General features: G+C 37.4%; 1 protein-coding gene across 1 annotated transcript in view; it reads left to right on the top strand.

Moving 5' to 3' along the window:
• The window catches only part of ptprb (protein tyrosine phosphatase receptor type b), a 48,632-nt gene extending 25,546 nt beyond the window's left edge, over positions 1–23,086 (top strand). The window contains exons 24-39 of the mRNA XM_041780470.1: positions 3,029–3,307; positions 6,667–6,816; positions 7,743–7,882; positions 9,024–9,267; positions 9,734–9,839; positions 11,306–11,386; positions 12,224–12,241; positions 12,947–13,028; positions 14,549–14,639; positions 18,231–18,307; positions 18,410–18,544; positions 19,060–19,182; positions 19,290–19,453; positions 19,561–19,696; positions 21,693–21,813; positions 22,002–23,086. Of these exons, the coding sequence (XP_041636404.1) occupies positions 3,029–3,307; positions 6,667–6,816; positions 7,743–7,882; positions 9,024–9,267; positions 9,734–9,839; positions 11,306–11,386; positions 12,224–12,241; positions 12,947–13,028; positions 14,549–14,639; positions 18,231–18,307; positions 18,410–18,544; positions 19,060–19,182; positions 19,290–19,453; positions 19,561–19,696; positions 21,693–21,813; positions 22,002–22,024 (1,970 nt within the window). The 3' untranslated portion in view covers positions 22,025–23,086. The remainder of the gene's footprint in view (positions 1–3,028; positions 3,308–6,666; positions 6,817–7,742; positions 7,883–9,023; positions 9,268–9,733; positions 9,840–11,305; positions 11,387–12,223; positions 12,242–12,946; positions 13,029–14,548; positions 14,640–18,230; positions 18,308–18,409; positions 18,545–19,059; positions 19,183–19,289; positions 19,454–19,560; positions 19,697–21,692; positions 21,814–22,001) is intronic.
• The last annotated feature ends 3,160 nt before the right edge of the window (positions 23,087–26,246 follow it).

Below are 26,246 nucleotides of genomic sequence, written 5' to 3'. Positions count from 1 at the left end.
AAATCCATCATTTCTGTAGAGAAAAACTGGTTCAAAATCCACCATTTTTGTAAAGGTACGGGTCCAAATCCAAACATTTCTGTGAGTTTCTTTATTCATTAGAAAAGACCTTCAGTCCTGAACCAGGTTACGAGACTACATCTGGTTGTCTCAGACAGCTTAATTAAAAAAACCCACCCAGGCCAAACCCTTTATTTCCTGTGAACCTTTTTGACCTTTATGCTACAACTTATAATGGAAGTGTCTTTGTGAATGCCACAGAAAAAACTTGAAATAAATCCAAATATCTGCCAGAATTATGCATGAAGGTAATTTTCTGCATTAGATCACATTAGAAAGATGAAAACAGTCACTAGTAACTCCACTTTAACTAAAAATAAATATCAATGTGCAGAAGGTCTGATATAAAGGAATAATCAGATAAAAGTGATACATCTCACTGCAGGTCAAACTTATAATTCTATCCATGATAAGTTTCTGTTTCAAATCCAGTCACACCAAATCATTCTGTATTAGATTAAATGTAATCAGTTAGACTTAAATGTGGAGAGTCCATTGATTAAAATATTGTGAAATGTCCCTTTAAAATCATCTCACCACTAGATGGCAGCATAACAGCAGAGTTACATCTAGAACCAGAGCACTCTGCCTTCTCTCTGTCTGTTGTTATTGATACATTTTTAATCACGTTCTGATTGTCGCTGACGTTTCGGCCGCAGGGATCAAATCTGACTGCCATGAGGAAGAAAACTGACATAGATTGACAGACAGACATTTATAAATAAGGATGACATGACCTGGTTTCATTCCAGTCTGTTTAGGTCGGCCAAAGAGGAGATACAGACAGGATTTACAGGAGTCAGACCGTCATGGAGGCAGTCTTAGACTTTAGTTTAGTTGTTAATTGAGGGAAAAAATCAAGAAAAATATTAGACTGATCTTTCATTAGTTACAGGAGTCTAAGCTGTTTGTTTTGACTCTAAAACATAACAGAAAAAAAGGGCAAATAAGGCATTGAAGTGTTTGTATATTTAGGCTGACCTATGGTGTCCACGTAAGAGATGATTTTAGAGGTTAGAGAAAATTTATCATCGGTATTCTGCAGCCAAAAGAAGATGAATGCGCCCTCCTTCTCCTTCCGTTTCCCGTCCTCTCTCATTCATCATCCCTTAAAGAGACACTTTTATCGTCTCATTACAACAAAAACAAGCTTTAACTTTAGGAAAAACAGACGCTTTGTGTTTATGATCAGCCCGTAAAATACTGAGAGCAAAACTTAAATGATGAAGAAAAAAGAACAATAAAAGTGTTTTTATAGTCTGAGCACCAAATAAGCCTCCTTATCTCCCTCCTATCATCCTCTCCTTCACTCCCTTTCCTTCTCCTCTCTTTTGCCCCTTCCTCCTTCTTTTTCCTCTGCCCACCTCTCTTGTGTCCCCTATTTTTATCCTTTCTTTTTGTTTTTGTATTCTCTTGCATCCAGTATCCAGGGCCGCCCATAAGGGGGGATAAAGGGGAGTGCTCTCTGGGGCCCTGATGAATTTGGGGCCTATGTAGTGCAAAATCATGGCCCTTTGTAAAGTGAAGCTCTGATAACTATATTTTATTTTCCTTTCTTTACATGAATAAAAATCCATACTTATGTTAGTAACAAATATATATTTTTTATTTATTAAAAATGTAAACCACTTATCTTAAAACTAGTGCCGTCGAACATATAAAATTTTTAATCAGATTAATCACAGGGTTGCTGTGGATTAATTCTGATTAATCATGATTGAATAACATTCATTTTTAATTTATATTAATCGCGTTTTATTTTGCAAGCTTGGTGACGCATTAGCCAAAGTGCTGACAGAATCCCTGGTGTTTTAAGCTGGAAGTGCTTCCATGAAAAGAAAACTCTTTCCTGAAGGATGTGCATAATACTTTATGTTGGTCGAGAGGGCCAATGTGCTATGTAGCGTCTTCCATATTGAGTTGGTTGGTCACTACCGGATCAACGGCCCATCTGCGCATCTGCGGCGGCGTGCTCGACAGTAACCCTACTTGGACAAACTGCCCAAAATGCGTTGCCAGAGACATTTCAGGGATTTTGAGTCAATCTGCGCTGTAGGTGGATTAATTGCATTAAAAGTTTTAATCAGATTTATCATGATGATGGATTAATCCGCATTAACACGTTGATTTTGACAGCCCTGCTTAAAACAGAATTAAATGGATTAAAAAGGCAAAAATGGGCAAGACAGGTGGTAAAGAGGATTTTAAAAATAGCAGAAATCTTTTAAAAATAGCAAAAAAGGTGTTTGAAGTGGCAAAAATAGGATGGCATACGGAAACAATTGACAGAAAGTAGCAAAAGAGGCAGAAAAAAAGTTTAAAAGGGGTTTCAGGTGGCAACAATGGGGAGAAAAGGTGGTGAAATTGGGATTTTAAAGGCAGCATAAATAGGGCTAATAGTGGCAAAAATGGAGGAAAGGATTGGTGGAAATGATAAACTAGTTCAACAAGGCGTCAAGTGTCAAAAATGGGCAGAAGAGGTGGTGGAGATTGTTTAAAAGTGGCTAAATTTGCCTTAAATTGGCAAGAATGGGTAATGAGAATGGCATAAACAGGTTTAATGTTGGGAGAACTGGCAGAAAAATTGTTACTCTTAACAAGTGTTAAGGGTGCTTCCCAACTCTACATTAGTCTCTTAATCTTAACCTGAGTTTGTCATAGGTATCCATACAAAATAGCAATTTTTACTAATTAAGAAAAGTGCATGAAAAAAAATGAAAGTGACAGGAAATAGCACATACTGTTAAAATCTTTGTTTCATCAATATTCCCTCTTTTGTAATTAATTGTCCATGTTTCAGTGTTAATATGAGGATGACACTTTAGTTTAAATTTATCCACTGACAGTAAATGCTGACATTACAAGCTAGTGTTGAATTTGCAACCCACTGAAAACAGGAACCACTTCTGGGTCCTGACCCGCCCGCTGAGAACCCCTGATCTAGACCATCACTCGTCTCCTCCTCCAGGTCCGTCTCCTCTCCGGTCCATCCACTGCTTCCCTCTCTCCTCCTCCTCCCTCTCCTGCTCCTGGTCGCCCCCTCCCTCGGACTTCGATTCCTACGAGGTCGAGTGCCGCCGCCACGATGATGGGGAGCTGACCTCTGCGCTGCGCCTGGCCGGAGGCGTCAACGCGGTAACGCTGGATCACCTGGAGGCGTTCAGGAAGTACTCTGTGACGGTCAGAGTGTCGTCAGCCGGGCAGACGAGTCCGCCGGCAACGCACACAACTGTCACCATGATTGACCGTGAGTTCACGCATACACAACACTGAAAACACACACAGAAACACACACTCTGTCCCTGAGGCGCTGGAGTCTGGTGTTTAGATAAATAGGACGACTCACCTGGGAGACACAGAGACGAAGCAGGAGAAGAGCTGGGTTTATTCTTTTATTCATGATCTCTGTTTCACATTCTTCTGATCCTACTAATAAATCGACAATGACAATAAATAAACTACAAATGAATAAAATCAGGAGGCACAATTAAAAGAAAATGTTCCTTTAGTTGAATGCTGCAGGGGATTGTGGGTCAGAAATGCCAAAAATCTGCATCAGAAAATTCAACATTTGTTTTTGTTTTGACATCAAATATCGAGTAGATACCTGGTGTTTAGGAGGGGTCTTCAGAAGTATTACATGCTTATGAATCTTTCCCTATTTTTCTTAACCCCTATTTCAAAAAAGTTGGGACGATGTTTAAAATGTACATAAATCAGTCAATGATGGTCAAATCTCATAAATGCATATTTTATTTACAATAGATCAAAAACAACATTTCAGATGCTGAAACTGAGCTATTTTACCTTTTAATGGAAGTGTTAGCTCATTTTGAATTTGATGGTAACAGCACATCTCAAAAAAGTAGGGACGGGACAATGAAAGGCTGGAAAAGTAAGAGGTACTTAGAAAAACAGATGGAAGAGCCTTTTACTGCTAATTAGGTTAATTGTCAACAGGTCAGTAACATGACTGGGTGTAAAAGGAACATTTTAGAGAGGCAAAGCCTATCTGAAGTAAAGATGGGCAGAGGTTTAGCCAAGGACCCACTAAGAAAAGTTAAACATAAATTTTAAATGTTTTTAATGACAATATCCCAACATTTTAGGCCTACTTACCATGATTTACTGTATCTATCCATTTGTACGATGGCATATTAGGGTCACTCTGAAAATTAAAATATTAGAGGAGATCTGTTAATTTTCCAGGAAAAAACTCTAAAATGTTCAAGTTTGAAAAGTTGTAAATTCACAGGAAAAAAAAGTTGAAACTTTTTTTTTAGATTTATTTTGGGGTGTTTTCATGCTTTTATTAGATAGAGGAGGATAGTGGATAGACATGGAAACAGGGTAGAGAGTGGGTAGAGACATGCAGCAAAGGGCCACAGGCCGGGTTTGAACCCAGGTCGCCCGCGTACATGGTGCGCGCCTTAAACCACTCAACCATCTGCGCATCCCTGAAAGTTGGAACTTTTACTTTAAAAATCAGAAATGAACATGAATGAAAACTTAGAATTTTTGAGATTATAAAGTCTAAAATAGCCAATTGCATGGAAGAAAATCACCTTAGATGAAGCTGTTTTCCTAGCACAAGTTCTGCTGTTGATCAGATCAGATTATACTTTTACTGGGACCGATCAATAAAGAAATCCTCATGATTTCAGCCCTGAATCATCACATTATCACTGTCATCTGGACTTGGGGTTATCCAACAATTGTTCTCAGTTTGATTTCTTGTAATTTATGACTTAACAATGTCATAAATTATTACTTTAAAAGCATAACCTTTTTGAGTTTATATTCTTAAAATGTACGACTTTTTAAACCTTAGAAAAATATTTTTTTCCCTATATTTATGACTTTTCAAACTTTATAATTTTGATTTTTTTTTTTTAACCAAATTAACAACTTTTTAAACTCTAGGGATTTTGCCTCAACATTTAACAAATACTCTAGTTTTTTAAGTTTTTTTAGGTTTGTTCTAGTAAGCCGTTGCATATTTTGGTGGTTTAAAAAAAACATATGTTCATCTAATTTGACAATGCCAGAGCAGACAGAGGCTCCCCCCACCCAAAAAAAAAAAAAATAAATTTGGCACTCCTCCTGGAGGGGCCAGGACCCCAGGTTGAGGACCAATGTTCTACAGTCCATAATATCACCAACAGATTCAGGGAATCTGGAGAAGTCTCTGTGGGCAAGGGACAAGACTGATGGTCTGTATTCAATGCTGGTGATCTTGGGGCCCTCAGGGGCCACTGCATTAAAAACAGGCATGATTCTGGACTGAAATCACTGCATGGGCTCAGGAACACATCACAGTTGGGTTGTGCCATCCACAAATGACAGCTAAAGCTGGATCATGGAGAGAAGAAGCCATATGTGAACAGGATCTAGAAACACCACCGTCTTCTCTGGACCAAAGCTCATTTAACATGGACTGAGAAAACATGGAAAACTGTTCTGTGGTCGGTTGATCAAAATGTGATTTCATAGGTTGTTAATGTTCTATGTGATAATGTATGGGTTTATGAGATTTGCAAATTATGACTTTTTTTTTTTTATTACATTTTACATGGCAGCACATCGATCCTTAGATGGCATTTTAATGTGTGCACATTCACCAATGCAGCATGTGAAGGAAAGCTAGTTCCCTTACATTTAAGTGCACAACCACAGAGAGTAAGAAAGACAGAGAAGGCACAAATGCTGCAGATACCACTTGTTAACATTGTTAGAATATGAAAAACAACCTTTTATTGAATGATGTGACACCGTAGCTTTAGCTAACATGACCAGGCTAAATCTGGGTTAAAGATAGGTTTTTGTGACCAACTCCTGATGCAGTGTAAAACAGAACAGGACCTTTATTTGCTTCAGTTTTGAATAAAGTACCTTCCATTTATTAAGCTGTATATTTAACTTCATTCTTTCTTTTTAAAAAGTCTCTGTGACCCAAAACACAGTCTAGAAACTTCTCTCTTCTTTCTCTTTATTACCTGTTTCGCCCACAATCTCTACATCCCTGCCTCCGTCTGTGTTATAAATCATCCTGACACAACTGGACTGTGAGACTGAACCTAGACGAGACTAAAAGAGAGAGAAAAGGGGAAAGGATTTTACCTTTTTATAACGTTTTGACAATTAGAGCAGAGAAAAACAAGGATGAACCGCCAGAGGTCAGTTTCTCTTTTTACAGAAATTCATTTATGAGGACAAAAAAGGTGGGCAAAGTAAAAACTTGATGGTTTTTCTGCATTTGCATCTCATTATTTTTGACTTTTCAGTCATTATGTGGATTTTGATGACTTTTAAGTTAAATCAGGATCATGGAAAGAAGAAGCCATATGAACAGGATCTGGAAACACCGCCGTCTTCTCTGGACCAAAGCTCTTTAAAATGGACTGAGGAAACATGGAAAACTGTTCTGTGGTTACATGGAACATCAACTCATGAATCTCATCTGATATGTTGTTACAAAATAAAATATGTTGTTCTAAGAAGCCAAAACTAATTAGCAGTTGAACACAGAAAATAAGAATGTTACACAGAAATATCAATTATTAACTGTGATCGACATTATGCTTTAATCAATCCTTTTCCATTCAGGTCCTCCGGTCCCGCCATCCAGCGTCCGTGTCAGCGAGAAGTCATCGAAGCTCACGTCATCCTCCATCTTGTTCCGCTTCAACTGCTCGTGGTTCAGCGACACCAACGGAGCCGTCAGATACTTCGCTGTGATCGTGGCCGAGTCTGATGGTACGATAAAAAAGCTTTAGCATTAATCGATTTATAGGTGATGTTTGCAGTCATTTATGGTTAGTTAGTTGTTTCTAGTCAATAATTATCCCTAAAAACATTTGAGTTACTTTATGTCATTATCTCAAGATAACAAGCCAATTTCACTGTAATAGATAAATTCATTCTGATTATCTCAAGAAAAAGACTTCACATAATGTCTTATATACTTCTTTTCATGGGGGAACCAGTGTTGTTATCCAAACATAAGATAAATAAGTCAACAATTTGAAAAACATCTAATAATTACTCTAAATCTAGTAAAAACAGAGTAAAATGAAATGTACCGATGCGTGTCCTTAGCAAAAAGCTGTCTAAAATTTGAGGTTTTTGGACTTGACTCCTACATTAATGTATGTTAAAATTAGGGATGCATGGTATTGGATTTTTGCCGATATTCGATATGCCGATATTCACAGATTCAGTTAGTTGATACTGATATCGATACCAATATTTAAATATGTTTTACGTAACTAAAAGTTCAGCCCTTTCACCAATTTAAGGTTTGAGGATGAAAAAAGAAAAACTTTTTTTCTTAAAAGAAAAGAAAACTTTAAAGTTTAAAGAATGAGGATGAATAAAGAAAACAATCTTAACTTACAGGTGTGTTGGTTCAGCCTAAAACTCCACTAATTTACTGGTGTATGGACAGATTCTACAGTGGATGTATGCTGATATTCATGGCTAAAATATCAGATGTAGATATCATCAGAAATTTTAATATCTGCCGATAACATCATGCATCCCTAGTTAAAATGTTAAAGAAACTGCAATAATTCATTTTTAAGTAAGTCATTTTTGTGTTGTTGTTTATGTGACCAGTCACATGAACGTCTCTGTTATATCTTATTTGTTTAAAGTTGCCATTTTTGTCTCTCTTCTGACAGCCAATGAGATGCTGCAGCCGGAGCAGCGCCACCCTCTGCCCTCCTACCGCGACTACATCAGTAACTCCTCCGTCAGAGCGTATCAGACTGCCTACTTCGTCAGCCGCTGCCCACAGGACACCGAGTCCTCACCTGGACAGGTAAAAATAAAACAGTTAAAAAACTTTCATATAGTCAATCTGTTGTTGTTAAATGGCTAAACTACACAAAAACTGACACATTTGTTCATAAGGACCAAAAATGTCCCATTGAAAACCATTGAAAATGACATTATTGATCCCACATTTATCTCAACATAAACTAATTCATTTCTTTATGTTAAGATTCCATTTTGGACTACTAGCTTTCAATTTTAATTTTATATTTGTCCACCAGATGGTGCTACTCTTTGCCAAAGCATGCTGCAAAATTTCACACTTTTTACTGTTTTCTGCAAGGATGCCTTGGTACTGAAATGAACCAATGAACGCTAATGAAAAGTGTTTTTTTGGGAAGGAGACTTTTTTGTCTATGGGACCACAGGTTTGAGGTTTTTTTTTTTTTAAATCTGACACTGCAAAAAAATAACAATGCATCAAAATCAATGTTGCTGCTACTCACTGACCCATGTCAGGGCCCGATAATAATAATAATAATAATAATAATAATAGTAATAATAATAATCAAATACTCTGAATGCAGAAATTTATTTTAAGGAATTTATTTTAAATTATTTTATTTTTGATTTAAAAAAAAAAACAGTGGAGCTGTACAAACAAATTGGCCTTTAAGTAGATTTTTTGGAAAAATATATATTAATTCTACAGCAGTTTTTCGAAAGCTGACATTTTTTGTCCTAGGGACAAATGCATAAGAATATTAAAGGATCTCTTAAGGGTTAATGGCATTGAACCAAGTTTTGAGGTTTTCCAGTTCTGTTTCAATGCCACACAAAAGTTCTTTTCGACTCTGTCCAGAACAAAATAAAATCAATTTTACCTGCAAATATTACATATGTTTAAAAAAATGAGTAATATTGCAGATATCATGAACAGTAGTGGCCCAATCACTGATCCCTGGGGTACTCCACAGGTTGTCATCATAAATTCTGACACAGTATCATTAACACACTTCTGTTTGCTAAAATGCTGTCCAGGAAAGAATGGACTTTACCTTCTATGCCATACATCTTCAGTGTAAAATAAACAGCCCAAATATAAAGTCCTAAAAAGTGAATGAAAAGGCACAAGTGTAAGTTTTACAGTATTAAACAAGTTTATCTGTCAATTGAAATTTTCTCAGGTGATCGAGGTGAACCTGGGTGCTGGAGGGGACCGCCTTGGCGGGTCTTGTGACCATTACCATGATGATGACCTCTACCTTAGTGACAGCTACGGCGGCTTCTGTGACGGGCCGCTGAAGTCCAAGACCTCCTACAGGCTGAGCGTGAGAGCGTTCACCAAACTGTTCGACGAAAACCACCAAGAGTTCCCTCAGCCTCTGTTCAGTGACACCTACCTGTCTGCACCGCTCAGGACGCACGCAGGTGAGTTTACATAACTCTGAGGACATTTACTGACGCTTTATTCCCAGATTCTTCTGGGAATAATAGCCAGTATTTCCCCTTAAACCTTGTCCTAATGAAAGGAAAATTCCCACACTGTGAGATCTGTATTTCCTCCAGTGAAAACAGGAAGACCAAAGGCGTTTCTGGCACAAACAAATGTCCTAAATAAAGATGAGGAGGAAAACTGCGTGTTGGATAAACTTCATCTGCCTGTTATATAACATAGATGCCAACTGCAAAACAAAATGTACAAATCTGATCATTTTAATCCAAAAAACCCACCAGATAACCACTTCATTTTAACACTCAGATTACTCCTCTCAAGTGTTGGATAATTTGTGGCGAGTTTTCTGTTTTTTTAGTCAGTTAGGAGTAAACAGTAGAAGTTATTTTCCAACGGTGAAATGAAACTGTGAAGTCTTAACTGTGTGTTATTGTGTGTCAGAGCCTCTAGGGGGCGTTGTGGAGGGTCTGAGTGCTGGGATGTTCCTGATTGGGATGATGGTGGCCGTCGTCTCTCTGCTGGTCTACAGACAAAGGCTACGCAAAGTGTGAGTGCACAAAAACACACATGCATACTTTTCTTTTGAAAAAACAAAGATTAGCAAGGCAGTAACACCATTTTGGCATGATGTAGGGGACGGTTGCAGCTCTGTGAACTGAGTTGTTGAAGCTTAAATCAGATTAGCTGAAGATGCCTACGATTCAGTTTGTCAAATCACAAATGGGTGGTTTTAGGAGGTTTCAAGCGGATAAACAGGAAAAGGAAGTCTTATTTTGAAAGGATATAAGGGCAAACAAATACTAGACAAAGCAGAGCAGTTCATGAGATAAAATCATCCGTGAATGTTGGAAATGATTAAATCTATCTGTTTTTATAAATCAGCTTTTCACACAAAAACATCAGTCTGATGATCGACACTCCTGTCAGGATATGAAGCTCTATATTTGCGTATCTATGAGCAACTTAAGGCTACAGAGGCTAAATTTGTCCATGGCAAAAATATTGCTTTCCACAGATATCTTAGCTATAACAAGATTGACCTATATGTTGTATATGTGAAATTGAGCTGATGGTGGTGGCAAGAAACAAGAAACTTTCCTTTTGTTTTTTTGTTAAACATTTGCTGACTATAAGATGTTGTATTTATCTAAATAGGGGATCGATAAAGTCTATCTCATCTTATCTTGTCTTAAGCATGCCAGAAGCTTTTCTACTAAGCGGGATTAGTGATCAATCACCCTCATGCAGGAAACATATGCCAGCATCAGATAGAGGACTTCATATACCCATTGAATGGATTTATTTTACATTTGTCTTGGAAACCTCCCATAGGAAGTGTCCGGGAGGGGCAGGACTTTTCAAAACATTCTCAGAAGATGATTTGACGAACATTCATGACAAGCCAATCAGAGCGTCAGGACAAAGTGAGGTAGTAGGCGTACACAACTCTGGTAGTAACCTGAGCTTGACAGACAAGCTGCTGGAGTGGTGGAGCTTGTTGGTGGATGAAATTCAAGCTGAAGCCGGTCTGGAAAATAAAATGTCGCTAAAGCTGCATCCAAGCTGATAGCTTCACTGGCAGCAGTTGTTGGCCTACAGTCCATGTAAACCAAGCCTGTAGCTGTCGCCTGACTAGTCAGGTCCATTTTTGCCACACAAATGATGTAAGGTCTCTTGCTTCAGTGACGTAAATTGACAGGCATTCGTAGCATTACAGCTGTTTTAATCGCAAATCTTTGCTCTGGATAGGGCTCTAGGTTTACCTCATTTTATATCAGCCTTCACAAAAATCTATCCAATGACTGCAAACTTTAAATTTCAATTTCTGTCTGTCCATTAAATCACCCTTATTTTCCATTCTAAAGCAAAGTGTGAACTTCAGCCTCAACCATGTCTGCGTTCCTGAATGCTGATTGCTGCCATGTGATTGGCTGGTTCAATATTCCTGTTAATAAGCAGTTAACAGGTGTACCTAATGAAGTGGTCAGTGATGTTATCTATCCATCTTTGCAGAGCGGTGCAGGAGAACCCGGTGGTGAGGATGAGCATGTGGAAGGAGGTTCCATCTTCAGGATTATACGTTGGCGTCCGGAGGTAAGACTGAGTTTGTTTCTCTTCAGTCTGACAGAGAGAGAGAGAGATATTAGTTTCCAATACCTCCTCCATCCAATATGTGAGTGTGTGAAGTATTAGTTTCCAATAAAACACTCCCTCTCTCTCTCAGATTACCTCATCGCTCACCCACAATGTCCACAGCATCTGTTAATTACCATGAGTGTGTGTGTGTGTTACTGTGTTGTTGTGTGTTGCTGTTTGTTCCACTCAGATCAGTGAGTCGTAGTTGAAGAGGCAGATTGTCTCTGTGCTTAATTATGGTGTAAGACTTTAAAGTTGTCTTTATAATTAGAGCTGCAGCAGTATCATCAGGAAATATCACTTTCACTATTATTCATGCAACCTATCGCAATGTTAGCAACAAAAAGATCTTACAGAGATGAAATCAGATGGTTTTTACATGCAAAGTGAAGCCATACTGGAATCATAGCTCAGTTAGACTGTCTATGGATAACTGGTTTTACATGAGACCATTAAAAATGACAAACCTAAGAGCTCTGTTAGCTTCTTACATGCATCCCCTCTATCCCTCTAGTTTATCCTAATATCTAAAAGCAGATGTCAACACAACTTAAGTTATGCCATGCATTTATGCACTTTGACTTGTGCAATAATTTCACCTTTGAATTCACATCCTGCTTTGATTAGAATGAACAAAAAATGAAAAAAAATCTGCTTAGACATTTTCTCTCAGTCCAGTAGTACAGAAATAGTACTACTTTCTCTCTGTCTTGAGCATTATTAGCAGGGTTTTGTCATCTATAACCAAATTTTTATCATGACTAATATTTTTTTTTCTTCTTCTTCCTGTTGTAGTAATCGTCGGGTAACCAGGTAAGAATCTATTACTTTAATGATGAAAACCACTTATATTAAACTATATCACATTTGTCCAAGTGACTCTAAAGTTTGTCTCTCTCAGTACTTCATCATGCTATTTACTTGCAAACAACTTGCACAGGGGTGTCCAAACTATGGCCCGGGGGCCAAATGCAGCCCGCAGTCCATTTTTGATTAGCCCTGAACAAATTCTTTATATAAAATGAAACATGGCCCACGTTTGAACATGAATGTGCTTGACTGTGTTGAACTTCGTAGTTTCAGCACAAGCTGGTGCTACCATGTTTATTCTGTAAACAAACATTTTGACAAAAATTTAATTATGCTTTTTTTGTGACTAAAATTGCTATCTTGATTTATAACTCCCTGATGGTTTACAGAAGCAAATAGCAGTACCAGTAACATTTTAGGGGCGGAGCCAGTGGTAGCCAGGGCTGAACAGGGCCCCCTAAAATCTGACTGGCCTCCCCAAAATCCTGAAAATGAATGTCCGTTTTCCTTGTCAGCTGTTAACTAGCCATTTAGACTCACTCAGTAACTTTTCATATCTTAACCTACATTAGATTGGTTTCATTGGTTTTAAATATCCTCAAGAGGAAACATGAAATTGGCCCCACCATGCTTAGATATTTCTGTATGTGGTCCACAGTGGAAAAAGTGTTGACATCCCTGAATTGGTATCAATCTGTCTGTTTACAGCCCCATTAAAGCATGCAACTTTGAGTCCCACCTAAGCAAACTACAGGCTGACTCCAACTACCTGCTCTCTGAAGAGTTTGAGGTAAGTTTAGTGTTAAAAATTATCCTTTTTGTTCTTGTTCTTTCCTAACCAACCAATTATAGGAAAAGAGAGGTTAGGTCACAATACAATACAATAAGACAGTATGTTTCTTTTCTTTTCTTCTTCTTTTTTTCCCCAAGGCATACCTAAGGTTATGTCAGAATCTTGAAGAACACCATGTCCATATCCATGCACAATAGCCTTTTTAACAAGGGTTACAGTCTCTCAGTGCAGTTATATCATAGTTGTATAACCAGGGCACACAATATGGGAACTGATGCAGACAATATGCGGTAGATGCATGCATGGCCTGCAATTACAGCAACATCGGGATGCAGGCAACTATTGTGCCCTAAGTTTCATATCAAATACAACTAAAAAAAAAATCAAACCAGAGAGACTTTAGACACCCTGTTGTTTAACCTTTATTCAAGTGGAAAGTTTGATTTATTTTTTCACTACTCAAAGCAACAATAGTCAACTTTTCCACCTTGAATAGACAAAGTTGATCTGACTGCACAATAACTTTCAAGGTGTAGAGCACTGTCTATCCCATTTCCACAGAGAGCCCTGCCCTTGAGTCTGCTTTCAGAACTATGTAACTTTGGCAGCAGACCATGGTTCTCTTAAGAGAAGTCCTCACATCTTATCTGGAGTGGTTCACACACAGGCCTTCAGCTAAAACGAAGCCAGTTAGACTATCTCTGTAGTGTTCATTACAACAGCTGAGGCTAAGGTAGGCTGAGAGGCTGGTGACTTGTGAAGCTTAGAGGAGAACATAGGAGAGTGATTGAGCACAAAGCTTGTGTTTTGGGTGCCTGAAAGCAGGTTCTTTTTCATGCATGCACATTATGGTTCTAGTCAATAGCCTTGTGCGAGTCAGTGGACTACAACAACAATGATGGACTGGGACTTCTGCTTAGGCAGCCAGTTCTAATTGGATATTTTCTTGCTTTGTGGTTTAGGCTCACTTGGAGTAACAAGCCCACCTCAGCCATGCTCTGTAGAAGGAAGAGAATACGCACGTTGTTTCATTGTAAAGTCACACTGCAAACTACTGGCCTTGCATGTGTTCTGCTACAGCATTTTTATGGTGGTTTCACATGAGGAACGGATCTGGCCTGGATCTGAGTAATCTTGACCCCAAAGTCTGGTTTCTCTTACTCAGTGTGAAAGCAAGTACACCATACTCAGGGTTCTCAAGTCCGCTTAGTCTTGGGTATGATTCATATAGACTCAGGCACGGTACACTGGAGTTATGAATGCTCATCAAGAAGAGCTAGAAAGTAAATTTAAAAACTCTCCTGTCTCTTTGAAAATCATTGTATCTGTGCAGAATGGACCCATTTCATCACTTTAGCTGCACGGCTGCTTCTTTTTCTTCTTTCTTCTTGGCGGATTTGCAAGTCAACTGTGCTCATACCGTCAATGACTGTGTTGGGCAAGGATAATATTACTGATGTAAAAACACACATAGACATATTTTGTAAACATGGACATATTTTTGATTTTATTTTCAGGATCTGAAGGATGTCGGACGAAACCAGACGATGGACGTCGCCCGAGTGCCCGAGAACCGAGGAAAGAACCGCTACAACAACATCCTGCCATGTGAGTCCTGCTGCATTAAAGTTTTCTCTGCCGCACCAAATCAAAACCTGAAGTTACTGAGCAGAAATAAAGTTTCTAATGTGATAGTTGTAGAAAGCCTGCAGCCATCGGCTCCCTCTGAAAGTAAAATAAACCAATCAATAGGAAAATCATTATGATGACGACTTCAACAAGAGCTTTAATTAACTTGTAACTCTTGTTCCCATGGCGACAGAGATGCAGGAGTGTGAGGGTTGAGCCTGGAGGTGATAAAAACATTAATAACGGCTCAACTTAACATGCAGAAGAGGGTTCATGCTGCAGCAGAAAATCTAATTTAAATACCATATAATGTGTTTTTAAAGATCCCTCTGTCCTTTACGGCTTCATTCTCCCTCAGACATCAGACCCATCACTTCTCTTTTCTTTCCCTGTTCTCTCCTCATTCAGCAGAGCTTCCACTTTCATTACCAGTTATCCCACCTGTTATTTCATTGATTTATCGTACTTTTAATGGTTATCGCCCAAAAACTGTGAAAACACTCATCCTAATTTGGATTCAATATGTTTGGTTTACTTTATATTTTGCTTCATGAAACAGTGTCTCAAATGCCCAAAAGTTGCTTTTATTTTACCCCCAGTAAACTTTTACAACCCCAATATCCATAAAAATTGGGACGCTCTATAAAAAAGACATTAAACAACATATGATGGATTTCAAAATAATGAAACCCCACATTTAAATAAAAAAACACTAAGAGAGCAGCCTGTCCTGATGTCTGATGAGTCAGAATGTATAATTCAGTTTGTAAATAGTGGACACTCTGTCCTTCAGGCCAGAGAGATGAAGGGCAGTCAGGCTTGCCATTTGTGCTCAGTTAAAAGAACAGTATCCATGATGGTATGAGGGTGCATTAGTGCATGCACCATCATACCATCATGCATTATTTTATGTTTTTTTTTTTAAGGTTTATTTTGGACATTTTTGGGCCTTTATTTGATAGAGGAGGACAGTGGATAGAGTCAGAAACAGGGATTAGAGCGGGGTAGAGACATGTGGTTAAGGGCCTCAGACGGGATTCAAACCTGGGCTGTCTGCATACATGGGCGCGCCTCAAACCACTAAACCACCTGCGCCCCTGTTTTATCAATTTAATGCAAAAACATATTATGCACATAATACAAAGCCCAGTTAGTCTCTGACTCCGACTACTGAGCCACAGTCAGCCAAGTTAAAAATTAAACAAAATTTTGTACACGTTTTAGTTTGAAACCTTAGATTCTCTACATCATTAACTTTTTAATAAATAAAACATTTGACACATCGATTCTTCTATTTTTCCTTCACTGGTTTTCAATTTCAGTTTAATTATATTTTCATGATCATTTTATAAAGTGACTGATGGTGAGGTTTAAAACCACATTAAGGAAACTGTAGTGTATGTGTGTGTTTGTTGTTGATTATGTGTCAGAATCTCATTTTAAATAACATAATTAAACATCACTCATGTGTAACTGCGGCCTGTTCTCTCTAAAAAAATCTGATTTGTTTCCAACAGCAGCTTCATAATGACACATTACACACAGTCATAGTAAAATAAATAACTCTGTTTCTCCGCCTAAATGTGAAGGAGTTCAGCTGTGACTCAGCGACCAGAGCCATTCAACATTTTTATTAATATTCTCACTTATAATAACAAACAACGAGAGGTCGGCATCCTTTAGAATGAAAGAGGAGCCTGGTGGTGTTATTTATGCTGCAGGGGACATGTTCATTCATTAAAATGCGATTCAGTTCAGTTATTATTTCAAACACAACAGGGTTTGTTGCTTCTCTTCTTGTTGTTATGGGCTTGACTCCCTAAATGGTAGGCTATGGTGCAGGTCAGGGCCACTAATTACCTGACCCTGAGGAAGCCTGGCCATAACTTTACACAAAATATAACTTTCAGTTATGTTATACAGCAGGGGTTCTCAATGTTGGGGTCTGGACCCCATTTGGAGTCATGAGACACTGAGAGGGGGTCTCCAGATGCCTTGAAATTTTTTTTTGAATTATACTGTTGCCACTTTACACCAATTTTGCCTAATTGTAACCCATTTTCATCTCTTTTTCCCTATTTTTGCAACTTAAAACATATTTTTTGTCAATTTTAAACCCTTTCCACCACTTTTTTCTGCCTGTTTTTGCCACTTCTAAACCAAATCTTGCAGCTGTCTGCCTATTGTTGGCTCTGTTGACACATTATTGCCACTGTTAACCCATTTTACCACTTTTAAGCCACATTTCACAATTTGATATGCCCATTTTTGCCAGTTTCTGACTATTTCTGCTTCAGCTAACCCTTTTTGTCAGTTTATATCAATTTTAATCCCATTTCACCAAATGTCCACCTATTTTTGCCACTTTAATGCCATTTCAGCCACTTTTGAAATCCCTTTCACTACTTAATATTCCCATTTTTGCCATTTTTTTGGTTATTTTTTGCAACTTATATCTCATTTTTGGCATTTCTAACCCATTTCTGCTACTTTTTAAAAATCTGATTTCCCCACCTTTCCGACCATTTTTTGCCATTATGAACAAATTTTAGTTATTTTTAATGTATTTTAATTCTGTTTTTAACAAAAGGATTTACATTTTTAAGAGGGCTACTTACTACACAAATGAATTAAAATGTGTTTCTTTGATAAGAGTGGTTATTATTCAGGTTAAATATAAAATACCACTGCTTAACTTTACAATGGACCATGATTTTGCTGGCTACCAGTTTGTCTGGGCCCCAGAAAGCTCTCTCATTTTCCCCCTTGTGGGCGGCCTTGTGTGCACATGACTATTCTTATATGTGCATGGCTGTGTTCAGCAGGGGTCCCCAGTCACTGGCACCTTTATTTTGGGGGTTGCTAGCTGAAAAGGTTGAGAACCTCTGTTATAGAGGACAATGATGCACTTAGGATAAAGTTTTCCCATTGTACCTATTATGACTGTCTTCCACACCTGCTTGGGGTCAATGATTTTTCTTCAGTTCTCCCTTGTATGACCTCAGTAAAGGATTTAGGGAATTTTGAAATTACTATGCTACCTCTACTATAACAATGACATATACATTCATTTTATTTGTGCAGTGGAAAAACTCACAGATGTTTGGATGTGTTGGCCTTTTCATTTGGTATAGAAAATTTGCACTGGCAGTGAATAAAGCAGTCGCTATGGATACAAACTTTTCTTTGTTAAATTTTTTTTTATATAAAATTATGAGTTTTATCAAAAAATGTTCCTGTGCATTCTTAATAATTTAATATGATAATATATATAATTTTATTTAGGAAGGGAAAGGCATGTTAACGTCAGCCTCTTTTCTTTTTGTTTTCCAAAAAGTTGCAAACTCAGGACCAAACTGAATTATTTTCAGATGGTAATAATCTGAATTAGAGTATATTTCAAACCAAACAGATAATTTAGCAGCTTTATTTCCCCCAGGAGGTGGTGGATAACCTTTCTTTTAAAATTTATTTTTTGTCATTTTACCTTTGACTTTGTTACTTTACAGAAAGTTCTGACTTTAACCCCTTTAAATAGTAACATAATGAATAATAGTTGTTTTTTTGCAGATGATTCCACCAGAGTGAAACTGTCATACCTGGAGGATGATCCCTGCTCAGACTACATCAACGCCAGCTACATGCCTGTACGTACTGAAATGAAAACATGCATTTCTACATTTAACACCCCACACACTCAACACACACTTAAACTTCCCTCCTGTTTTTTTTTTGTTTTTTTTCTTCAGGGTAACAACTACCGCCGGGAGTACATCGCCACTCAGGGCCCACTACCCGGCACCAAAGACGATTTCTGGCGGATGGTGTGGGAGCACGGCGTCTACAATGTCGTCATGGTGACACAGTGTGTGGAGAAAGGACGGGTGAGTCAGTGAAGGTTTAATTCTGGGTTTTACTGTTTTAGTCTCCAATTAGTCCAACAATTAAAGAGGAAATATCTTTACAGTTAAAGTTGATTCTAGTTATTCACATGAAATAAGAATGTAAACTAATAGAAGACTTGAAAAATGGTGGGACTGTAGTTGTATTCTTACTTACAGTCGTATATTAGAGCCACTCTTAAAAGATTTATAAAGAGGATTAATTTCTTTAAAATAATTTTCAGCTAAATAAAGTTGTATATTTAGAATTTTTTTCAGTTTAGCGTCATGAATTAATACCAACAAAATTTAAATTTTAGGGTTAAAAAGTTGGACATTTACATCAATCAAAACTCAATATTTTTCAGATTCTTATATTGAAATATCCTATAGCTTGGAAGAAATCTTTAAGCTCTGACTAAATAAAATTAAATTCAACAAGAAGAGGATTGAAAACTAAGAAAGTCCATTCTTAAGGAACTGTTAAATCCTATGAATGTTGTATTTATGTGTTCCAGGTGAAATGTGATCAGTACTGGCCTGCAGACAGAGAGCCACTGTACTATGGTGATCTGGTCCTCCAGATGCTGTCAGAGTCGGTCCTGCCAGAGTGGACAATCCGAGAGTTCAAGATCACATCGGTACCTGCCCTTCTCCCCTTACCATGAATCCTGACATCCTGACAATTAATCTAATGTTGATAAAATGAAAAAATAACTGAATTATTATTTTAAATGAATCCTAACAGGAGAGCAGCTGCAGTTACCCTCGGGTGGTGCGCCACTTTCACTACACTGTGTGGCCCGATCATGGAGTCCCAGAGAGCACACAGTCTCTGATCCAGTTTGTCAGGACGGTCCGGGACTACGTGGACCGATCTCCGAGCACCGGAGCCACCATCGTACACTGCAGGTAGGAATGAGGAAGTGAAAAAACTCAAAAGAGAACAAAAAAATGGTCTCCAAGCTATGAACTCTTTGCTCTAGGCTTGACTCTGTGTATTTCCTTGTGTTTATTAGCGCTGGTGTTGGCCGTACAGGGACGTTCATTGCTTTGGATCGGGTTCTGCAGCAGTTGGACACCAAGGGAACCATTGACCTCTACAGCTGCGTGTTTGACCTCCGCCTGCACCGCCAACACATGGTCCAGACTGAGGTATGCATCCAAAAACTGTGAAATGCAAGATTCTGCCTCTCTTTTTTAAGACTTTACAGGTATGTAAAGGCCTAATGCTCCTTAGCAACGAAAGTGTTCAGTCAAAGTAGCTGTTAGGCCTAATGCTCCTTGCAAACAAAAATCCACAGTAATAGTACATGTAAAGGCCTAATGCTCCTTGGAAACAAAGTCTACAGTAATAGTAGATGTTAGGCCTAATGCTCCTTGGAAACAAAGTCTACAGTAATAGTAGATGTTAGGCCTAATGCTCCTTGGAAACAAAGTCTACACTAATAGTAGATGTTAGGCCTAATGCTCCTTGGAAACAAAGTCTACACTAATAGTAGATGTTAGGCCTAATGCTCCTTGGAAACAAAGTCTACACTAATAGTAGATGTTAGGCCTAATGCTCCTTGGAAACAAAGTCTACTGTAATAGTAGATGTTAGGCCTAATGCTCCTTGGAAACAAAGTCTACTGTAATAGTAGATGTTAGGCCTAATGCTCCTTGGAAACAAAGTCTACACTAATAGTAGATGTTAGGCCTAATGCTCCTTGAAAACAAAAGTCTACAGTAATAGCAGATGTTAGGCCTAATGCTCCTTGAAAACAAAAGTCTACAGTAATAGCAGATGTTAGGCCTAATGCTCCTTGGAAACAACAGTCTACAGTAATAGTAGATGTTAGGCCTAATGCTCCTTTGAAACAACAGTCTACAGTAATAGTAGATGTTAGGCCTAATGCTCCTTGAAAACAAAAGTCTACAGTAATAGTAGATGTTAGGCCTAATGCTCCTTTGAAACAACAGTCTACAGTAATAGTAGATGTTAGGCCTAATGCTCCTTGAAAACAAAAGTCTACAGCACTGATCATCAACTGGCGGCCAAATCAGGCCCCCCAAAGCTTCCTGTCTGGCCTCTGAAGATCATTTTATTTAGAACTGGAGGAAAAGATGTTGTGATTTGAATTTTATCTTTCAACTTCAAATGTCTGCAGCTATTAAATCCATCCCAAAAACAATAAGTATAGAAATAGTTATAGAATGACTTAACATTTTTCTTGTCAGCCGTTATAAGTTTTTTTTTTTTTTTTGATTGTTCAGGACTGGAAGAAATTTTGCAAAAATAGCCAGATTAAGTGATGAAAAGGTATTCAAGAGGGGCACAAGGGGACAAAAAGAAAGAGGACAAAAATCACAACTGGGGAGGGCCTATTTTTTGAGATTTTCAGGGGCACAGCTAATTCTGTAGGCAGGCCTGTCTCATTGTGGCCTGCTGCATTATAGATAATAAGGATTGATCTCACTGGTAATGACTAGAAATGTCCTGCGTTCTGGAAGAAAATAAAAATACTAAATCAATAATATGTTAATCAGACCAAAATGTTTATTGAATTTTTGCCTATTTGAAAGTCCAGCCCCCAGAGTCTCTGTCAAGACTAAAGCTGGCCCTTGTGAAATGTACTTGATGACCCCTGGTCTACAGTAAAACAAGATGTTTGTCCCAATGCTCCTTAAAATAGTAAGTCTACAATAAGGAATAGAAAATAAAACTGATACTGAAACCACTTTGATGCCGTGGTAACAAAACAGAAGTGCTAGCCATTATTTGGTGATTTATTGTTTTAAAATATTAGAAATCACAGTGTACAGTCTATGTTCCACAAATATACAGGCAACCTTTGGAGAAGTGGTTGATACTGGAGAGAAGCAAGAGCTCCCCTCATTCTTTGCCAGTTCCACCTACTTTTCAAAAATGTTGTCAACATATTTGTGCAATTTAGACAGTGCTCTCTGTCTCTCTTTAGACTAAAAGTATGACCAAAGATCATCTTGACCCTGTACTTTCTGACACCACTGATCATTACAACGTAGAAGATTTGATGATTTGGAAACAGAGTTCTCAAGAGCACAGAAAAAATTTGACAACCCTTTTGTTTCGGTATCAAAATGACTTTCAAGTTTTAAATACTCTTCTTTTCTCTTGTGGTTGTTACAGTGCCAGTATGCCTTCCTGCACCAGTGTGTTCGAGACGTTCTGAGAGCCAGAAAACATCGCAGTGAGCAGGAGAATCCTCTCTACCCCATCTATGAAAACTTCAACCCTGAGTACTGCCGAGGTGAGAATACAGGACGAAAGCTTTTACTGAAATATAATATTATTATATTTTCATATGATTCTGTTAAAATAAACAAACTCCATGCCTGTTTCAGTACCATGGTAATAGAAATAGTAGTTGTAGGCTTATGATTTTTTGCAATTTAGATATGATTGATGAATAACAGCTCTTCCTATTTTTCTCTACAGATTTCATTTACACCGGACGCTAAACCATCATCCCATCAAGAGCAAAGAAATGTTTCTATTGCGGCTTACTTTGAAATTTCAAAACCATCCCAATTAATAGAGGATGTAAGTGAAATACAAGACAAAAAGGGGCAAATCAGGATGCTATGAAAGAAAATAAAGCAAGTAATGCAATATTATTGGGGGAATATTTGAGACTTTCACTACAAAATTACTGGTGTTAATCTAACTTGTTAAAGGGTTTTTCAAAGACAAACGGGTTGATCTCAGGTCGTTGGTGGATAGCAAAGTTTAAAACGTTAGCAGTGATAGCGACCCACTAACCTCAAAATATCTGTATAGTTGCAGGAGGGAAAGAGCCATTTTTGTTTTCTGATTTTACTGTATGTTCTCAGTTATAAGCTGTTTATTTAATATGTTACACACATTGCTGTATGTAAATATTGATGTAATACTCCTTTTTTTAAAGATATGATTATGCACATTTACTGTATGTTGACTTTTTTTTGTAATATTCTGAAATCAAACACTTGGCAAAGTAGATGCAACTGCTGTATTCAAACTCAAGTGTAACCTGCTTTTAAAGTGTATATTTAGATTTAACATATAACCTTTTTTATATAAAAGTTGTTCATATATTGTTGAAACATATGTTGAAAATTTTGTTTTGCAACTATATGGGATGAGATTGTCAAAATTTGCAACATTTTATAATGATGTAGGTGTCAAATTCACCATATTTCATGTGATTATTTGCAATTTGAAACTATTATCCTTAATTGGATAGATATTTTTTATATAGTTCCAGTTTTTTGAGTTTATATTCTGTCGTAATGATAAGTTGTTTAGATTAGTATTATTATAAAGTCATCATATAGGTTATGAAAACCCACACTCCTCTAGTGTATAGCATCATTAAGTTTGTTCTACTGATATAAAGTGACACATATTCTTATCAGAAATATATTTTATTGATATTATGATATACCACTGACCTAAGAATGTACATCTGTTTTTAAATTTTGCTGTCAGATCACTGGAAACTGGGTTATTAAATGATTATAAAATAAAACTTTTCAAACTTTGGTGTCAGTTCTTTTGTTGATTAAACTCAAATATTTCAGTGAAAATAATCAATACATATCCATATTAACAGATTTCATCACACAACAAAAGACCTGAATGATTCCTCTAAATCAGCCCAATATAGAAAATAAAATCATGGATGAAAGAATTAAAACAGAAATCAACACATACTAACACGCCAAAATATACTAACACTAATGTAAGTCCACACTACCTAGATTCATATGTACCAGAACATTTTGATGGAAACAGCAGTGCACACATATATCTACACAGATACTACAGTAATTGAAACTCAGACTTGGATATTTGAACTGTATTCTTCTGCCATGTCTGGAGCCGGATTCCATCCCTCTGATTTCCATATCGATCTGGGGCACGCCGAGGCCGGAGAGGAACTGGGTTACCCATGTAGAGCAACTATGAGCGGCTTTAAAGAGCTGCGAGGACTCCCTGTCAGAGTTGAGCTTAAATCCTTCAGGACCAAACCTCATGCTCTTCTTCCCAGCGTCCTCTAACTTGTCAGAGATTTATACAGAAGCAAAGTTAGAAATTAATGAACATCCCAGGAGCTTCAAGTTGGTCCTGACAGTGAGTTAAAGAGGATCACACAAGAGCAGACTGCATGAACGCCCAAGAGACTCTATTTAAAAAGAAAAATGCTAAAATATGAATAGAATCATCTAGAAATTTAACACTTAAGTAATGTGACAGCCCTGGCATGTATAAGTAAATAGCAGAATAGCAAAAGAGTCAAACTCTGTTAATGTAGCTCAGTGGTTCCAAAACGTTTTTTCGTGGGCGCCCTTACTTTTATCTAAGAGAAGTTAAGCCCTTCCAGGACCCACTTAGAAAAGTAGGCATCAATTTTGTTTTCGTACATTCACTCATTTTTGACAAAAGATCAATGTCTAAACTATCCGTTATTACGATGGTGTACTAGGGCCATTCTCGAAAAACAATTAAAAAAGGGATTAGTTAATTTTTAAGAAATTCTCAGGTTAAAAAGTCGTTAATTTTTTAGAAAGAAATGTGTATTGTTTTACCTCAAAAGTTGTAAACTCAAGTGAACCAAATCTAAAAATCTAAGCACTATTTTCAGGTCGGATTCTGGTTCACTTTTGGCTTATCACTGTCATAAATTTAGGATATTTAAAACTTAAATTTTCTGAGCGTCTATTTTCAAAATTTAAGACTTTTTAAACGTGGAAATTGCAAATTTTCTTGTAAATGTCCAACTTTTTAAACACTGAACTTTTAAATAAAAAAACAGTATGAGCTTAAATGTTTTTATCTTAAAAAATGTTAATTTATTTGCACGAAAATGAACAGATTCTCTTAATTTTTTTAATCTTTTAAGTTGGCCCTAAGACATAATGTTTCTCATCATGTTTAAAAAAAAAAAAAAAAATGATGTGTACATCTTATTTTTACAAGCTTAGAGCAGAGCACCAACTTGAGGGTGCCCGGACCCCAGAATGGGAACCAAACAAGCTGAAAAACTTGTCTGAAAAAAAGAAAAGTATTTATCGTGTTATCAGGAAAATCTCAGATCATTTAGAGAGTATTGATAAGGGTATCAGTATCAATAAAAATGAACAATCCCCACTCTCACATGGGTGGAGATTATCTAAATTATTCTATTTTGAAAGTACAGTTGGTAATTTAGCAGTTAAATACAGAGATGTTTTACTCAGGAAGTGGTGGAGACCAAAAACCAAGCAAAAAGAGGATAAGGGGGACTCACACAACAATTTATGCCACAAAAAAAAAAAAAAAAAAAAAAAAATTAAAAAAAAAAAAAAATTGATTACTCAGCAGTTTACCGTGATTGAACTGGTTGCATAATGCAGCTAAGTTAATTTTATTGGAGGAACAACTGTAGAATGTTTGTTGTGTTTCTCCTTTAGGAAGTACAGGAAGTAAAAAGTATGTTGTTGACTGAATCAGGATGACTTTCATGCTCCTTTTAAAGTTACACTGCCCCCTATAGGAAGGCCCAGTGCGCTACAAAGTTAAGTAGGCTGTGCTACTGCTAAACCAGCTGCTTTATGGAAAACAGGATGTGTAGTTAGTCAGCTGATCTCATTCCTAGATGATTGGTGACTGACAGTCAAAGACTTGTGGACTAATGGTTGAAATAAAAACAATCATGACCAAACTTTAACATTCTGAATAAAAATGGTCCTAATTCCAGCAAATGAAAGAGGACCTAAAGTGAGATACTGTGACTACGATATAAAAGCAAAGACTATAACTTTATATAAAAGATCATCTAGACTGTGCTCTAATTATCTGAAACTAATCTCTCCACCTGAACCTGAATGAGTCTTTTCTGTTTTAATAGGAAGCTCGTTCTCATTCTCATCAGCTCCTCTCTGCAGTGAATAATCACCTCGAGACGCTGGACGACTCCCGCCTGTCCGCTTCAGTTTTAATGGTGCTGCAGAATATCTCAGAGCTGACCTTTTAAAACTTTCTCTATCAATGAGGCTGACATTTTACATCTCTTACTTTTTAAACACACACCATATTACAAAAAAAGGACTACGGAGCAAAGAAGGCAAAATCTGTTCCCCCTCTCCTCTTTAGATTAATTTATCAAACTTTATTTCCTTACATGCAGATCCAGTATGATAAAAACACTTCCTTTAAATCAAGGTCAGACCACAAACAGCAAACAGCTCCTATTTTTCTTCATCATCCTGCCAATTTATTTGTTTATGACCTTAATATCAAAAAAGTTGGGGCGCTGTGTGAGATGTAAATAAAAACAATGATTGTCAAATCTCATAAACCCATATCTTATTCAGTAGAACATAAACAACATATCAGATGTTGAAACTGAGACATTCTACCATCTCATGAAAAATATTAGCTCATTTTGAGTTTTTATGGCTGCAGCACATCTCAAAAAAGTTGGGACGGTCATATTTAGCATTGTGTAGCATCTCCTCTTCTCTTAACAACAGTCTGTAAACATCTAGGGAGTGAGGAGACCAAGTGCTGGAGTTATGGGAGAGGAATGTTGTCCCATTCTTGTCTAATGTGTAAGATTTAGACTGAATATGTTGCTCTAAAACCCCTCTCTACTTTTCAGCATTGATAGTTCCTTTCCAGATGTGTAAGCTGCCCACGCCGTAAGCACTAATGCAACCC

The sequence above is a fragment of the Cheilinus undulatus genome, linkage group 23 (assembly GCF_018320785.1).
Source record: "Cheilinus undulatus linkage group 23, ASM1832078v1, whole genome shotgun sequence".
Lineage (NCBI taxonomy): Eukaryota > Metazoa > Chordata > Actinopteri > Labriformes > Labridae > Cheilinus > Cheilinus undulatus.
Note: the sequence above shows the minus strand (reverse complement) of the source record. Positions and strands in the feature narration are given on the sequence as shown.